The sequence below is a fragment of the Rhincodon typus genome, chromosome 4 (assembly GCF_021869965.1).
Source record: "Rhincodon typus isolate 14 chromosome 4, sRhiTyp1.1, whole genome shotgun sequence".
Classification (NCBI taxonomy): domain Eukaryota; kingdom Metazoa; phylum Chordata; class Chondrichthyes; order Orectolobiformes; family Rhincodontidae; genus Rhincodon; species Rhincodon typus.
In genome coordinates this window covers 25,177,525-25,195,180 of record NC_063335.1, presented here as the reverse complement: position 1 = coordinate 25,195,180, position 17,656 = coordinate 25,177,525, and the positions used below count along the sequence as shown (strand labels likewise).

At 40.8% G+C, this 17,656-nt stretch overlaps 2 protein-coding genes across 4 annotated transcripts in view; one reads left to right on the top strand and one right to left on the bottom strand.

Annotated features, from left to right (window-relative positions):
* Positions 1-14,530, bottom strand: part of LOC109918700 (somatomedin-B and thrombospondin type-1 domain-containing protein) — a 36,609-nt gene extending 22,079 nt beyond the window's left edge. For 2 of the 3 annotated variants that reach the window (XM_048595752.1, XM_048595753.1), the window contains exons 1-3: positions 14,414-14,530; positions 6,466-6,540; positions 4,319-5,078 (exon numbers count right to left, since the gene is read on the bottom strand). In XM_048595752.1, the coding sequence (XP_048451709.1) occupies positions 4,319-4,541 (223 nt within the window). In that variant the 5' untranslated portion in view covers positions 4,542-5,078; positions 6,466-6,540; positions 14,414-14,530. The remainder of the gene's footprint in view (positions 1-4,318; positions 5,079-6,465; positions 6,541-14,413) is intronic. The other variant, XM_020518635.2, reaches the window with a different exon arrangement.
* Positions 14,531-14,583: 53 nt separating this feature from the next.
* The window catches only part of LOC109912648 (ATP-binding cassette sub-family C member 8-like), a 152,942-nt gene continuing 149,869 nt past the window's right edge, over positions 14,584-17,656 (top strand). The window contains exon 1 of the mRNA XM_048595667.1: positions 14,584-15,094. The gene's annotated coding sequence lies outside the window, so the exon portion shown is untranslated. The remainder of the gene's footprint in view (positions 15,095-17,656) is intronic.

Below are 17,656 nucleotides of genomic sequence, written 5' to 3'. Positions count from 1 at the left end.
GACAAACAAAAAATTGCTGAAGGAATTCAATAGGTCTGGTAGCATCTATGGACAGAAAGCAAATTCAGCATTTTGATGTTCTTAAGAAGGGTCACTGGACCACAACTGCAGTTCTTTTTTTTTGTTTAGTAAGGAAATTGATGTTATGGATGGAGGAAAAAGTACTGGGGAAACACCGTAAAATAGCACTATAGTGATTGTAAAGAGGTTACACAGCTGGACCTCATAGAATATGAGTTCCCTGATTAGGGCTGTTAATCTGATCCAATCAAAGAGCCCTGGCTTACATATAAAAAAGGGTGAGTGTCAGGGATACTGACACTCTGGTGCCTGAATGAGCAGTACCAAAGTCGAGGGCAGTTCTGGTGTAAATAAAGAGTGTCTTGGTGATGCATACCAGCCTCTGTAGAGTTATTTCAAGCACCAGTCTGGAGGCTTTGATGAGCTGTTCTTTTTTCTTTCCTTCTGGTTTCCAAGTCCTTCCTTCCAGATTCTCAGCTCTTTTCCAAAGACACAGGAAATTTACACATTACCTAAAGGTTCATCCAATAGTACTTTTCAGTTTCTGTTTTAATTTCCCTCCTGTCGGTTGTGCAGGAACACATACAAACAGATCACATGTGCTTTATCTGTGAGGATTTCTTCTGGGAAACAATTCAGAATAGAGATGCCACTTGTATTTTTTTTTATGTCTTTCCCCTGCTTCTTTGCCCCTGTTATCACAGGAAATGGTCTTTGCCTCTCATCTGGTGTTGCTCTGTCCTTTTTCAATTTCCCTACGTGACTACTGGCCCTTTCACTATCTCCCTTGATATTCCTGCTCTTGCCTGGAATTCTCTTCTCGCCCTTAGACTTATACCACCCCTTATTCAATTCAGCTGCTCATTCTGTTTCCATACCCCACTCTAGGAGTTAGGAGTGTTAGTTGGGTTAGGTTGTGGAGGTGGTGTGGGTGACAGAGTTGAGACTGGTTGGGAGGTATTGGTCAGAGTGATCTTGGGAGACAGTCAGGTTGGGATGTGTTGGGTGTTGATCAGGTCACCACGAAGGAAAGGTTAGTTGGGTTGGGTTGGAGGGGAGTGATTGTTGCTGGAAGAGACAGTCTAGTCAGATCAAAGGACTTGATTGGCGGGGGTCAATTATGGGTGATAGCTCAGTTACACTGGCTAATCTAAAGATTACACCAGCCATTAATCAACATAATACCTGCAATGTAATTATCTGGACAAGTTACTCTTATCTGACCCAACTCTTTGATACTGAACTCAGAGTCAGGGTCATAGGTGGGAGGTCCAGGATAGCGGAAATCAGCCCTTCTGAACTTTAAAATTCCCAGGATCTTTCAGAACATGCACGTGTGTCAGGACTTCTGCAAAGTCTTGACATGCATCTTCTAACTTGAGTTCTAATTTGATACGAAAAGATTTGGATCACTATTAGCCTTCAGTTAACATTTTTAAATACTTTCAGTCAACACACCAGATTTTGATGGAAACCAAAAGAACTGCGCATGCTGTTAATCAGAAACAAAAACAGAAGTTGCTGAAAAAACTCAGTAGGTCAAAAGCATCTTTGAAGAGAAATCAGAGTTACCGTTTTGGGTCTGGTGAGCTCCTCAGTTCTGAGGAAGCGTCATCGAGCCTGAAACGTTAACTCTGATTCCTCTTCACAGATGTTGCCAGACCTGCTGTGCTTTTCCAGCAACTTCAGATTTAGATGGAATCCTTCTTTATAAAGTTTTCTTTATTCTAGCTTGTTTTAGACCCTGAAACCGCTTGAATACAGAATACACCCAACCCCCATTGTTTATCTCCTACACAACGTGGTCATATGATTATTTTCTGCAAGTCAGGTGCCTTACCATAAATCTGATCCTAAAGAAACCCAGTTCTTAAAGGGACCATCAATCATTCTTCACAAAAGCACAATAGGCATCTTACTCCAAACCTTTACATAACTGTAGCATTCTTAGTAATCTTATATCACAATCCCCAGGCCCTGCATATAAATATTGGTCTGAGACGGAATTAGCCTCATCAGAGATTAATTAATGTTGAGAGATTTTGTCAATTGAGCTGGTTCAGGCAGACACTTCAAATTGCACTTAATGTCCTAGGTATGCAGACATATTTGGCCACTGCGTAAGTGTTTCTACATCTCAACAAAAAATTAATTCAGTCAGAAATTGGCTAGTATGCATTGATGAAACTATAAAAAGTTATATTGTACCATTTAAAAGTTATTTTCAATGTTTTCTGATTATTCACAGGACTATTGAGGGCAGCACGGTGGCTCAGTAGTTAGCACTGCTGCCTCACAGCGCCAGGGACCTGGATTTGATTCCAGCCATAGGCAACTGTCTGTGTGGAGTTTGCACATTCTCCCCGTGTCTGCGTGGGTTTCCTCTCGGTGCTCCAGTTTTCTCCCACAGTCCAAAGATGTGCAGGGTAGGTGAATTGGCCATGCTAAATTGCCCATAGTGCCCAAGGATGTTTAGGTTATGTGGGTTAGACATGGAAAATGTAGGGGAATGGTCTAGGTGGGATGCTTTTCAGAGGGGCAGTGTGGACTTGTTGGGCCAAATGGCCTGTTTCCATACTGTAGGGATTCTGTATTCAGGATTATTGACTGAGCATGTTTATTCAAGACCTTAGTTTGTTGATAAACCTATCGTCAGTTGTGCCAATTATACTGATTTTCAGCTGGAACTGTACTGATTAACATTCTTAAATATATCAAGGAATATTATTTTAAGTTTCATTACAGTGTCCAGCTATACCAGTTTCTGGAAGATTTTATGATTGTAGCTATGAAATAAACTTTAATAGCACATTAAACAGTAGCCCTAATTATCTCCAACACAGAAATGAACTTTCTTTATACAATCTGCCCAGAAGGATTCTTACAAAAGCACAGTTCTCACTTCACGAGTTACACAGCATTTGGCTTCAAATCAAAATGGATGTGCATTAATCCCTCCAGGGAGTCTCATGCCATTTCCTTAATAATCAGATCAGAACTTGACACTGGATTTATACAACTGAAGGATTGGTGTAAAGAGGTAAGTGCCTTGCAGGAATACTACAGTGTTAATATAAACCAAATAAAAGTGGGCATTTAGAGTCATGGAGATCTACAGCACTGATAAAGGCCCTTCAGCCCATCTCATCAGCTCTTCCAATTCCATTTTCCAGCTTTTAGCCTATTACCTTGGCATTATAAGTGCATATCTAAATACTTCTTACGTGTTATAAGGGTTTCTGCCTCTACCACCAGGCAGTGAGTTCCAGACTCCTGCCACCATCTGTGTGATAAAGTTTTCCCTCACATCTTTGAAATAGTTTTGATTTGAATAAATCAGTGAAGTGAATAACCAAAAGAGGGTGATGTGATGTAGTAGAAATCTCAGTCAGAATGAGTCCTCCTCTCTTTCCAGGTAATGATGATGTTGGAAGGAAATAATTTTCCAGCTGTTGTATTATTCAATAATTGCAACTCCAGATTTTATGAACGGATTATATCGGTAATATTACTACCACAGCCATTTTGAGTAATATTTGACACCAATTTTCACACCTTCCAGTGAGAAATATGATTTTAATTGATGCAGTATTATACAAACTGTCACATTTTAAGAACACACACTTCAGCCATCGTCTTAATTTTCAGCTGACTGCCATTTTAAGGCAGTTTCTCCACATAGCTGTTTAAAACCTAATATGCGTAGCATTGCAAATGTTACTGTTTATCACAAATCAAAATTTTTAAAAAAGTTTCGGACGTCTTATAAATATTTTGTACAAATAAAGCAAAAATTTCAAACCTTCGATAGAATTCGACAGATGATACGTTAAGAGAGGTGCAAAGTTATATCGGACTCGAAATATTAACCCCGTTTCTCTCTCCTGCCGAGTTTCTCCAGCACTGCTTTTATTTCAAATCTACATCTAGAGTATTTTGCTTATACTTTGCTTTGTATCTGTTCGAAATGGACAAATGATATCCCGTCTCAGCTGATTAAAAAAATTCGTGCCTATAAAATGAACCAGTAAAACGCATTTTCGTTTGCTTGAGATGGAATAGAACACTAACTTTTGAGAGTTTGCAAATTAATATTTCATGGTGATATATCCTACGCTACTTTAAATTAGTGCATTTTGAAAAATGTAATTGTGAAATCAAAACATTTTTTGCTATTTCAGCCCATTCTTTCCTACATTCGAGAACGAACTATCGCGATGAGCTACATCCAAGCTGACTGTATTCGGAGGAACACATAAAATCCACTTTGAATGTGCCATGCTGAGCTCTACTTTACCTGGACATGCCTCGATGTAATCGTAACAACAGTCACCAGTACTTCTACAGGCTTGGTCGCAGTAGCAGGTCCCGTAAACCCGGTTCATACTCCAACCAATGCTACTGCATCTATGGTCCCTGCCGTTGCAGCATTTGTGAGATTCGGAGCATCCCGTTTCAGCAATATCCGAAAGCCACAGCAATCCGGCCAAGAGAAGCAAACTCACCGGTAAACTTCCCATCGTAATACAGCACCGCAAGCGTGGGAGGTGGCGCAACTAACTGAGTTCTACTGCCAATATTACAGAGGCGACACTTAGGGCGGCTCCTATCCAAATAGATAACCGTTTCAAAATAATATCCCTTTAAGAAAATGTTTATGGTGTTCCTTAATCTTCCCAAAAGCAGCTCCAGGAGAAAGAACTTTGCCAGACTCGATCGTTACTCGCAAGGGATGAAATTAAAATATAAGAAATTGTGACCTTGTCCAATCTTACATGTGAACCAAAAGCGTCCGGAATGGTAGTCCTGTATCGGAGGCTGAAATAGAGTGAGATTGTCCATGTGATGATTAGATGCGACTTGTTTCCAATGATGCCAGTGAATACATGAGAAAGATCACACAATCTCTCTCCACTCAGCCAGAACGGCCAACCCTAGCGTCGCTCCAACGCCATTCTAACACCGCCCAAAGGAATGTGAGCCCTTGGCTCCAAGCCACGGAAATAGCCGCCAGTGTGAGGGGAATGGCTGAATTCCCTGGCATCAAATAATTCCTCCTGTCAATGAGATACACATTTAAAGACAGACCAGATACTTGCTTGATATTAACAATACATTGTTGCACACACCATTAGAACTGTTACCAAATGTCAGCATTGTTCCATCCAAATCGAATTAAATTCGACAGAAAATTATATTTCACATAAAAAGTTGGAAAAGTAATGTATTTTAAGTGCCATATTTGTCCCCATTTGGTGAATCTAGATACATTGGAACTGTATTGTAGCGAGGGTGACCCTACACCAGTGCATGGGGCATGAGCTGCTTCTCTCTTAGTTGTATGTACCAGGTCTGTTGGGTTGCCAACCTCCCCCGACTCCCTTCCATACCCCAGGATTGGCCTGGAGGCCCTGGAAAATTGAAGTCAAATCTCCAGGGCATTGCTGTGTGCAACAGTGGAGAAAAATCACAGGTTCATTGAAAAAAAAGTTTCTTTGAACATTTTATCAGTATAAAAATATGGAAAATGGAAAGAGAGGCTGGCTGACTGTTAAGGATAATCCAGTTGAGCAATGAATCTTTTTCCTTTTGATAGGCATAGTGAGGTAATAGGTCAAAACGATGGTTGTATTAGTGGACAAATAGCTGAATGGTGGAGCAAGTTAGGTGGTGAAATCACCAAGAGCAGATTTAATTGCAGTTGGCAACCCAGACAAGGAGTGAGGCACGTAAGCTGGTTTAGTCAGTAAATCTGGGTATGCAACAGGATTTAACGGGCAGGACTGGCGGGGGGACCATCCCCCTGTTAAGAGACATAAGAAGTCCTCAGCAAGTATGGAGCTCAGGCATAACAATGAAAACTGTTCCATATACTACCCCATATACAGATGGTATTGAAGGATGTGGAACATGTTTTTTTAGGGGTCAAAAACCACCGTCAAGCGAAAATGGCGGGAGAAAGTGGCAGTGCAGGTCAATACTGTCTTTAGGGGTCAGTTCAGGGACAACAATGGAACTATCAAGTTACGTAGATCATTCTTTTAAACTTACTGCTTCTTCCTTCTCCATGTTAATTGTGGCATAGAGGATTCTATGCTTCTCTATCTCTACAAGGATACAGGAACAGAATACAGGATATAGGATATAGGAACATGTTTCCTTTTCCACAGAACACATGTAGTACAAGTTGGAGGGCCCATTTGCAATAAAACACTCAAGTAATGAAGGCACAAGATTACTGCAGCATGAAAGCAATATAAGCACCTCCTGAAAAAACAATATTTTCATTCTGGATAACATTTTTATGGTTGAAATTCCACCTATAGTTCACTGGACCTATGAAATGCCTTCCAACAAATAAAATTCAAAACATTATCCAGTTAGTTCTCTGTTACATTAGGAAGGTACCAAAACTTTTTTTTTTGGCAAATACTGCATCAATACCTGCTTTATCCAGATAACAGATTTGGTTATCTGATCCTTGGTCCTGGAAATGTTCTGTTGCAAAGATGTTTTGTGCTGCAACAACAGAATAATTAACCCAGTCTTGATATTGTACTTAACTCAGACTATAGCAGATGATTTAGCTATTACAGTGACCAGGGTGAAGCACTGGCACTGAAGGCTTGAATTGTTTGAGTCGAAACCAATTGGATATTAGGCAGTATAGGCAGAATCCTCATACACTGTAAAAATGTCTAAGGTGGAATTCTGAACCTATAACATAAATAACATAGTGATTAAGTGGTTCAGTGTATCAGAATTTTTACATTAATTTTACAATTAATAATATCTGTTGATTGATATTTTCAGTTTGGAGTTGAACTAAAATTAACTTATCTGTTCCCCCATCCCCAACAATTCTCTTGTTCATTGATTTGTCATTTACTTTTCTTCCCCATTCACTTTCTCGACACTTCTACTGAAATGTCAGGGCTTCAAAAGTGCCAATTTTAGACTGGTCACAGTGAACTATATGTCGATAAATCAGTTGAGAGATTTCCAAATTTCCTTCTTGACCAATGGCAAACCCTGTACCCATTTAATGTATTTTCATTGACAACAGTAACTCACTATGTCAGGAATTGCATGGGTTATAAAATGCATTATGATCTATGCCACAGTGGCCAAGAAGATAACAGATAATGGAAAATCACCTAGAAAATAGATGATTTCCTAGACTTTATGGGGCAAAGAGTTCAAAATCAAGTAATCACAAAAACCTGAAACAGAACAGTAATGCAGTATACTGAACTGTACTGAAAGGGCATGTTTTTGTACCTGCCATTAACTATATATTAATTGGTGCACCCAACTAACATGCATAACAAACTAGTGAATGGAATGTAGGCATTTTCTCACAAGGAAAGAGTGAAAATTTGTTCAAGCTACTCTCATGTATGTTATTATTTCGAGCAAGTTTTGAGACTCTTGCTGTTCATACATTTAACACTCCAGGACAAAGCAGCCCACCTGTTGGCACCACATCCACAAGCATCCATTCCCTCCACCACCAACACTCAGTAGCAGCAGTGTGTACTATAAGATACACTGCAGAAATTCATCAAAGTTCTTAGACAGCACTTTTCAAACCCATAGCTACTTTCATCTCGAAAGAGGAGGGCAGCAGATACATGGGAACATCAATACCTGCAGGTTCCCTTCCAAGCCACTCACCACCTGACTTGGAAATAAATGCTGTTCCTTCACTGTCGCTGGGTCAAAATCCTGGAATTCCCCTCACATTGCATTGTAGGCCTACCTGCACATGAAATGCAGCGGTTCAATAAAGCAGCTCACCACCACCTTCTCAAGGATAATTAAGAACGGGGCAATAAATGCTGGCCTAACCAGTTATGCCCTCATCCTTTGAATTAATAAGAAAGTCACGTGTCAGATGTGATTGATTGATTGATTGATTTTATTGTAACGTGTACCAAAATACAGTGAAAAGCCTTGTTTACGACCGGTACAGGCAGATCAGCAAGCAAAGGATGTACAGATCAAAAAGACTTAGAGGCATGCAGGTTATTATGCAGGTTGCATTATTTGAGGCCAGAAGTCCATTCAACATTCTGATAATGGCCGGAAAGAAGCTGTTCCTGAACCTGCTTGTGCGTGTGTTCAGGCTTCTGTATCTTCTGCCTGACGGAAGAGGTTGTAGGAGGTCATTACCAGGTTGAGATGGATCTTTGATGATGTTGGCTGCCTTTCCACAGCAGCGAGCCATGTAAATAGAGTCCATGGATGGAACATTGGCTTCTGTGATGGTCTGGGCTGTGCACACCACCTTTTGTAGTTTCTTACAGTCCATACCAGTCCATTGTGCATCCAGAAGAAATTGATTCTCTCCACCCTCTCAAATCCTTTGGTAGTGATTTTGCCTTCAAATCAGAAGCCAAAGAATTGAGTTTCACTCGAAAGGTTTGAGCACAAGAATCTAGGCTAATGCTCCAGCTGCATTTTTGGAAGTGACTGTGTTGGATTGGACACTAAATGGTTCCATTGGAAGTGGATGCAATTGATCCCATGGCACAATTTCACAGAAGAGAAAAGGAATAATCCTCAGGGACCTGGCCAACATTTATCCTTCAAATACATCTCAAAAAAACAGTTTCAGGTCATGATCACATTGCCATTTGGGTAACTAGCTGTCAGTCTGACAGTAGTACTCTCGAAGCCAGGACATCTCATAAGAGGTATACTGAAAGTGAATGGGAGAAAAGTAACTAACGGATTGATGACTAAGAGCATTCTTGGGGTTTGAGGCCAGACATGAGTTAATTTTAATGTAACACTAAACTGAAAATATCAAAGCAGGAATTACTTGTTAATTACAGAAAGAATATAAAGAAAATTATTTGTGGTATTTCCCCCATATCAAAAGTGACTTCACATGAAGAATACATGAATAGTGGTATTTGACATCCCAAGGTTGTGAAACAAAAATTTTCTTTAAAACACAATATTGTGACAATATATCCAAAAATGATCTGCAACAACTAGAGCAACAATTAAGAAACATAAATTAACAAATACGGTTTAATAAATGTTAAAATTCTGGAGCCAATTACTCATACAAAGGAGGAAACGAAACTGCATTACCAAATTTAGGCTTGCTTTTGCAAGGTAATCTAACACAGATCCTTCTGTTTTACAAAAGAAGGGAGCTCCACATATCTGAGAGGAGGTTCCACTCAGGGCTCCCTCAGAAATACAGAGCTGCATTTTTATTGACAGTTTTTTTTGTAGCACAGAACAATTAGAGGAAGGGAAACCATAGCACTTTTTCACAGCAGTCAGCTACCATATTCTGGAATTTAAAGGTCCTGATACCCCCTTTGATGTTGCTGTCAAACTTTAAGTACATAAGGTAAGTGTTTTGAATGGGCAGGGGGATAGGCTGCCTGGTGGATAGAGTGCCAAGTGGATGGGGTTTGAGGTAAATGCAGTACTAGCTGGGCAGGGTGCCAGTTTGAGAGGAGATAGCATGCCAAGGGTAGAATGCCAGATGAGATGGGGTTAGGGTGTGAGATTAGTAGGATGCCAGCTAGGTGCCAGATGTGTAAGATGGCAAGTGGGAAGGATGGAAAGGGCCAGGGTGCCTGGTAAGTGAAGTAATGCTTTGGGCAAATCGGAGAAATTAGGTCTCTTGGTGTGAGTGTGGAGGGAGGGTTTGTATTGGGCTAGGTCAACGGGGGAGGGGCTGTCAAGTTGTATCTAGTTGCAACAGGTTCTATCCAGTTTAGCATTATGGGTAGTTCGGTCATGTCTAGTGGAGGGTGGGTGTCTGGTCTAGTGCCTGGGACTGGGGGTGGTAAGGTCCTGAGGGGGGTTTGGGTCAGGGGTGTAAGGGGTCTGGGGGAGATATTGTTGGAAGTCTATGAGGTAAATACGGGTCAGATTAATTGTTATATGGGAGTTCGACTATGTATTCAATAGTCCAAATTTTCCTGATGATTATGATTTAAATGGAGACTCTCAAAGAATTCCAGACATAGAAGAATTGCCCAGTGGAAAATTCAATTTCCCAGGCAAATTCTTCTGAATGTGCTACGGGTGCTATGATGGGGATTCCACAGGGTCCCATGCGCAAATACCATCTACGCTGGCATGACAATCTCTTAATGAAATACTGGTTCTTACAACTAGATGGCACTATTTCACAGTACAGTGAACCTCAGGACTTCAATTGAAACAACTTTAATTGAATCATACTTTCCCATTAAAACCAATGTTAAATCTGTCGTTCCGTTGTGTAGGAGAGAAAGTATTAAAAATTTCTGAGTATTTCTGAGGAAGAATCATATTAGACGCGAAACATGAACACTGTTTCTCTCTCTACAGATGCTGCCAGATCTGTTGAGTTTCTGCAGCATTTTCAATTTTTATTTCAGATTACCAGCATCCACAGCATACTGCTTGCATAAAACATTATATCCTAAGAGTCAAATACTGACAGTGTAAAATTCCTAACTTGGTAAATTAAACAACTTATAAATTTTTAAAAATCTAAAAGAATTATGGTCATTTTCCTCTTCTAATACTTTCCACTTTCCTCACATCTTGCTTTCTGACCTTTCTGATTGTTGTGAGCCCTTAATCTCATTGTCCTTCCAGTTGCACGCTTCTCCTGCTCCCTAACCACTTCTCTCACGACCAACTCTCTGTCTTGCAGCCACTGCCCATCACTGATCCTTCCTGACATTGAACTTCCTTTACCCACAGCACCCTTACAATGTCAATTTACTTATTTGAAAGTGAGGTTCTTGCCTACAGAGAGACCAGTTACCTTTAATAAATCAAATATTGAGGTAACCTATGCCATATTATATTTTATATTAGGAAATCAGTCAAACCCCTTGTCATAACCTCTACAAGGCCCCTGGGGAAATCATGAATTAATCTCCCTGTGGAGCTCGTTGAGTATGAATTCTTTTGGCAACAGGCAACGGCCTGCCCACCTGGAACTCATCACCTGAGCCCTTATCCCTCTTGTGGCACAGTGGTAGTGTCTTTACCCCTGCACTGGGACAGTTCAAGTCCCACCTGCTCCAGAGATGTGTAATAACATCTCTGAACAGGCTGATTAGAAAAATAGGTTAATACAATTTTTTTTTGGAAAAGCAGACCCAAGGACCCTTTTCAGGCGCAGTGAGAGTATCCCTAACCCTTGAACTAGGAGGCCTAGGTTCAAGTCCCACCAGTCCAAAGGTGGGTAATAACATCTTAGAAAAGGTTGATTAGCAAAATAGTATATATATATTTTTTAAAAAGCAGACCCAAACCCATCTAGTTCACTAATGTTCTTTAGTAAAAGAACATCTGGCCTATATGGCTCAAAGAAAGAAGATAGAGGGTGGTGGTGGAGGGTTGCTATTCAGACTAGAGGCCTCTGACCAGCGGTGTGCCATACGGATCGATGCTGGGCCCACTGCTTTTTGTCATCTATATAAATGATTTGGATGTGAACATAGGAGATACGGTTAGTAAGTTTGCAAATGACACCAAAATTGGAGGTGTAGTGGACAGTGAAGGAGGTTACTTCAGACTACAATAGGATCTTGATCAGATGGGCCAATGGGCTGAGGAGTGGCAGATGGAGTTTAATTTAGATAAATGTGAGGTGCTGCATTTTGGAAAGGCAAATCAGGGCAGGACTTATACACTTAATGGTAAGGTCCTGGGGAGTGTTGTTGAACAGAGACCTTGGAGTGCAGGTAGATAGGATAGTGAAGAAGACATTTGGTATGCTTGCCTTTATTGGTCAGTGCATTGAGTATAGGAGATAAGGTTTTAGAGTAGATTTGTAGTTCGGGTTGTGGGTGTTGAGGTTGGTTGGCTCACTGAGCTGGTTTGTTGTTCCACAGATGTTTCGTTACCATGCTGGGTAACATCATCAGTGCAGCCTCCGATGAAGCGTCGGTGTGTTTTCCCGCCTGGTTTTTAAACTCTGGAGTCCGTTGAGCTGGACTGCCTCACTTCCGGTTTTCCTTCGTAGTGGAGTGTATATGGGGTTGACCCTATGGGGTCCCCTCTGTGTCACTCCAACCCATAGCAATGTGGTTGACTCCAAGACACAAGACCGTATCTTGTTAATGAATAAAAAAAAATTCATCTGACCTCAACTCAAAACTAAATTTGTCTCTGATTCCTTTATAGAATAGCAGACCCAGTTGTGAGGGAATACAGTGCTTTATCTCCTCTCCCAATTCCATTCTGACTTAGCCCTTTCCATCTCTCCTTACTTCCCTTTCATTTTTGATGCTATGCATTGCCCTTAATGGGTTTTTGCATGTAGATATTTCATTGGCTGCATGGGTGTTTTTACTGGCGATGGTTAGTTGTTTAAAACAAAACAAAACAAAGCAAACAAAGTCACGGTGATTTTGGTGGTGGAACAGTCACTCAGTTGTGTGTGAGAGCACTTCTGGGTATAATATAGAAAAAATAAAGCTGAACCATGGATAGATCTGCAAAACTGTCTTTCCTGGGCTGGAAACCTATTACACCATGACTAGTGGCTTTATTTTGGTGTTTAACAATAAAGTTCCTTTCCAGCTGGGCTTCTTGAGCTACTACAACCCCTCAAGTCAAAGGCAGTTTCATAGTTTTATAGACTAGTCCAATGTCTGCTAATGCTTTGGGGAAATTGACTCAAATTTCACCATGGTAGCTGATAGAATTTAAATTTGAATAAATTAATTCTAGAACTAGATGACTCTCAATTGTCGTAAAAACTAATCTGATTCATTAATGTCATGTGGGAAAGAAATCTGCCATAACTTCTTGATCTGGCCTACAAGAGATTCCTGACTCACAGCAATGTGATTGGCTGATTTCATCCACTGAAATGGTTGAATAAGCAAGTCAATCAAGGGCAGGGATGGATAAGTAATAAATTTTAGCCTTGTCATGAAAGAATATGTAATCAGCTTATTAATTAATAGCTAGAAAATTAAAGATATTTGGGCAAAATCATTAACTTTTCATTTTCAGTAAGTCATAAGCCTAATCATTTGTCCTGAAGAAATAAATGTAATTCAGTCTTGTGACTCCAGTTTGATTTCATTTTATTCCTCATTCCTAAAGCCTTTATTTCAAAAGGCAGTAATTGCAACAGCCATTTGAAAATAGTAATAAATAATAGCCATGATCAATAAATATTTTCCACTTGGGGACACTGCAGCCTTCAGGACTCAATGTTGAGTTCAATAAATTGTAGAAAATGATCTTTTACATCCCTTATTCACCATCACAACTCAGGCCCTGTCATGACGTGGGTTGCTTTCAGCACAGCCAACCCATTTTTACCTATTTATGATCCCCATTATCAGCTTTTCTTTCTCTCTGGCTTACCATTATCCATCCCTTCGTCCACCTAGCTGTCTCTCTTTTGGCTCCATTGCTGCCTATCTGCTTACTCCTTCTCCCAACTCATCTTCAGCATATATATCACATTTTCCTTGCTACTATCAGTTCTAAAGATGGGCCACTGGACTTGAAATGTTAACTCTGCTTCTTCTTCATGGATACCGCCAGACCTGCTGAGTTTCTCCAGCAATTTCTGGTTTTGTTTGTAACAAGTATCAGCTAGTTACTGCCAATTAGGTTATTCCATCTTGAATTGTGTTGAGTAGTGAATCACAGAAAATGTTACAGTTCTTATGGTGCAGTGGCAGTTTCTCAGCCAGGTGGATGTAGGTTCAAGGCTCACTTGCTCCAGCAGTTTTGTTTTGACAGGTTGATTAAAAATACCTTGAATTAAGCCTTGAGAGGTGAGTGACAGAAAGGGTATGGGTTCTTTTGGCATAGCAGTTGTATCCCTATTGTTGAACCAGGAGACTGGGGTTTAAGTCCAACTTGCTCCGGGGGTATGTAGTGCCATATCTGAACAGAAAGGCTGATTTTTTTTTGAGAGCGTGCTGTTAATTCACTTTCAAAGGAAAGGGCTCAGCAAAGGCCTGACTCGGTGTTACCCGCCCGCCGCCGATGCTCTTACACAACCGCTTGCCCTTCCTTTGTCCTTTCCAGTAACCGAACGGTCCGGGAAATGACGCTCGCGCCGGCCCAGGCTTACGGCGGTTTATTCTTTGCCTCGCGCGCGGCTAACCGTTCATCGCTCAGTTACGTCACCAGCGGCCTGAGCTCAGGTGAGGTAGTGTGGGCGGCCGTGCGCATGGGTTGGCGGTTGCGTCTCCTTGGCAAAACCGAGGAGTGTTAGGCCCCGCCGCTGAAAGCGTCCAGCCACCCAGCTACTGAAAGGTGGCGTCTGTGCAAGTACGATCAATGATATATTCCGCCCTCTAAAATGCTTTATTTGCTTGCAATCAAATGTGCAACTCTTTTAAATATTTACTCCACACTATATGTGTCGTTGCATATTGCTGACCTTTTAAAGGCTGGCTGGTCTAACTGCTGTGTTGAGTCCCGTGACAATTTCGAAGACAGAGCAGAACGTTGTGCTAAATGCAAATGAGAAATGATTGGGATTCGTCCAGGGTGCTGTGATGTGTCACTGCATCTGACTCAAAACCTGGTAGAAATTATGCTGCATAGACCCACGAAAAGGTTACGTGACGTGCTTTACTCAAATTGATCTGATTGTGCAAACCTGCTTGGTTTTCTGAGCGTGGAACATTTGTTTGAGCCGGATGTTTTCTGGTATACTCTTAAAATATAAGCAAGATTTGACGCATGGGGAATGGAAATACCAATACCTGAAAATGTATTGAGTTTACTGAAACGCTGTCTATTATGGCCACAGTAATGGTGCAATCAATTTTCAATAAATGCTAGCCAAAAAGCCTTTTTTCCTGGAATAACAGCAAGCTGCCACTGATGCTAGAAATCTGAAATAAAAACAGGTGATACTGTAGAAACTCCGGTCTGACAGCATCTGTGGAGAGAGAGAGTTACGTTTTGAGTTTAGTAAGACTCTTCTTTAGAACATCTTTTTCCTGGAATTTGATTCGACCACATTCACCGTTTCCAGACCTGTCAAAAGTAGCTAGCTGTCAAGAGGTGCTGGTTTGAAATCACTGGGTTACGCTTGAACAACAGAGGCATCTTGGTGAGCATGTTTAGTCTACATAACTGTTTAATATTTACATTTTAGCCTTGCTAAAACTGTTCAACTGAACTGAAAACACTCTATTTGCAAAAGCTGAGAGGTGGAAACAGAGTTTTCAATGGAATTTTTCTGTCCTTTTGTGATTTTTTTTTCTATTGAATGGTGATTGCTGGTTTGCTGTATTGTTTCCTGCTAGGAATTTTACATGTGCCTTCATGTTGGGTATTCAAAGGCAGTTCAACAGTGGAGACCATTAATACCCAATCCTATCTTTCTCCAGATTAGATAGTTTAGCTGATTTTGCACTTGTGGCACTGAGGCTGAATGTAGCATCTTGGCATGGTGGTTCAGTGGTTAGCACTGTTGCCTCACAGTGCCAGGGAGGGGTTTGATTTCAGCCTCAGGTGACCGTCTGTGTGGAGTTTGCACATTCTCACATGTCTGGATGGGTTTCCCCCGGGTGCTCCTGTTTCCTCCACAGTCCAAAAATGTGCAGGTTAGGAGTATTGACCATGCTAAATTGCCCATAATATCCAGATTAGGTGAATTAACCTTGGGAAATGCAGGGTTACGGGGATAGGGTAGAAGGGTGGGTCTGGGTGGGATTCTGTTCAGAGGGTCGAAGTGGACTCGATGGGCCAAATGACCTCCTTATACACTGGTGGGATTCTACGATTAACCCCATCGATGTGTCTAACAGCAGTGCAAAGTGGGAATTGAATTTGGGACTCTTGAGTTTGTATGCCTCGTTTGCTTATTACATAAATTTGTTGGGATACGGTGACAGGCTGTAGCTACATTTTGACTTCTTAGATTTAATTTTGGTGATCTTTTGTGTATTTCCAAATTTGTTGTAATTCATCAATATAATTTACTGAGCTGTTGGCACAGTTCTGATAGTGGGAAGGTGACGAATTGAATAAATTACATGAGATTATTTATTTTGAGAACATACACATACAATTGTAAGTAAGCTGAACTTCTTGCAGACTTGTTATAAACTATAAAATGACTTTGGAATTTTATTACATCTTGCATTGGTTTCCTTTTTCTTAAGATTCATTTTCAACTTTTTTATAATTTTTTAAAATTTTTAGCCAACCTGAGGGATGAAATTGTGGAATGGCCTGCTTACTGTGTAGAATTTAAGTTGAAAGTTTAAAATGACTGTTAATGATATGGGAGTCCTAGGATCAATTTACAACCTAATGTCAATGAGATACCATAGAACTGAAAGGAATCTCTTTCTTTATAACATTAACCACTATTTATAACATTTATTTTTTGCATTTAGAGACTAAAATACAATTCTATAAATTAACAAAGTTTTTTTAAGAGTTGGAAGTTCTTTTAAAGGAATTTCTTCCCCTTTTTATTGCACAAATAATTATGAAAACAAGGATTAAAAAATACCTGGGGAATATAGGAGCATCATGCACATTGCTTTAGGAATTGCTGATAACTTGTAAGGCTAAGGAAAGTGTGTAGATTTATAATGTAAATGTAGCCCATTGGCTATGACTTGTTTCACAACTATTTCACATAAGTGGAACATATTAAATATCATCACGTTGTGTGTTCTTTTTGTGAAAATGAGTGCTAATAACCTGATTAACCAAGAAGGTTAACCAAGTATTCTGTGCAGTTCCGGTCACCCTGTTATAGGAATGATATTATTAAACTGGGGAGGGCTGAGGAAAGATTTACCAGGAATGCAGGGTTTGAATCATAAAGATAGGCTGGGACTTTTTTCACTGGAGCGTAAGAGGTTGCAGGGTGACTTTATAGAGGATTACAAAATCATGAAGAGTACAGATAAGATAAATAGCAAGGGTCTTTTCCTTAGGGTAGGGGAGTTCAAAACTAGGGGACATAATCTTAAGGTGAGAGGAGAAAGATTTAAAAGAGACCTGATGGGGAACATTTTCACACAGGGTGGTTTGTGTGTGGAATGAACTTCCAGAGGAGGTGGTAGATGCAGGTGTAGTCACAACTGTTATAAAGCAGAGGTTGACCCCCATTCTGTGAATTAAAACTGAAACACCCAAAGGGGAGCACCTCGCCCTATAATCAGTAAAAGGAGTGTGAAAAGTGGTGTTACCTGCCTTTCAGAAACTTCTAGTGGTTAAATAAAATAAATCCCTGGTACTCACTTTACAGTCAACAAGTAACAATTTATTTAAGATAACAAGGTGTAGAGCTCGATGAACACAGGTCAAGCAGCATCAGAGGAGCAGGAAGGCTGAAATTTCGGGCCCAGACCCTTCTTCAGAAATGGGGGAGGGGAAGGGGGTTCTGAAATAAATAGGGAGAGAGGGGGAGGCGGATAGAAGATGGATAGAGGAGAAGATAGGTGGTGGAGAGGAGACAGACAGGTCAAAGAGCCGGGGATGGAACCAGTAAAGGTGAGTGTAGGTGGGGAGGTAGGGAGGAGATAGGGCAGTCCAGGGAGGCCGGACAGGTCGAGGGGGCGGGATGAGGTTAGTAGCTAGGAGATGAGGTGGGGCTTGTGGTGGGAGGAGGGGATAGGTGGGAGGAAGGACAGGTTAGGGAGGCGGGGAC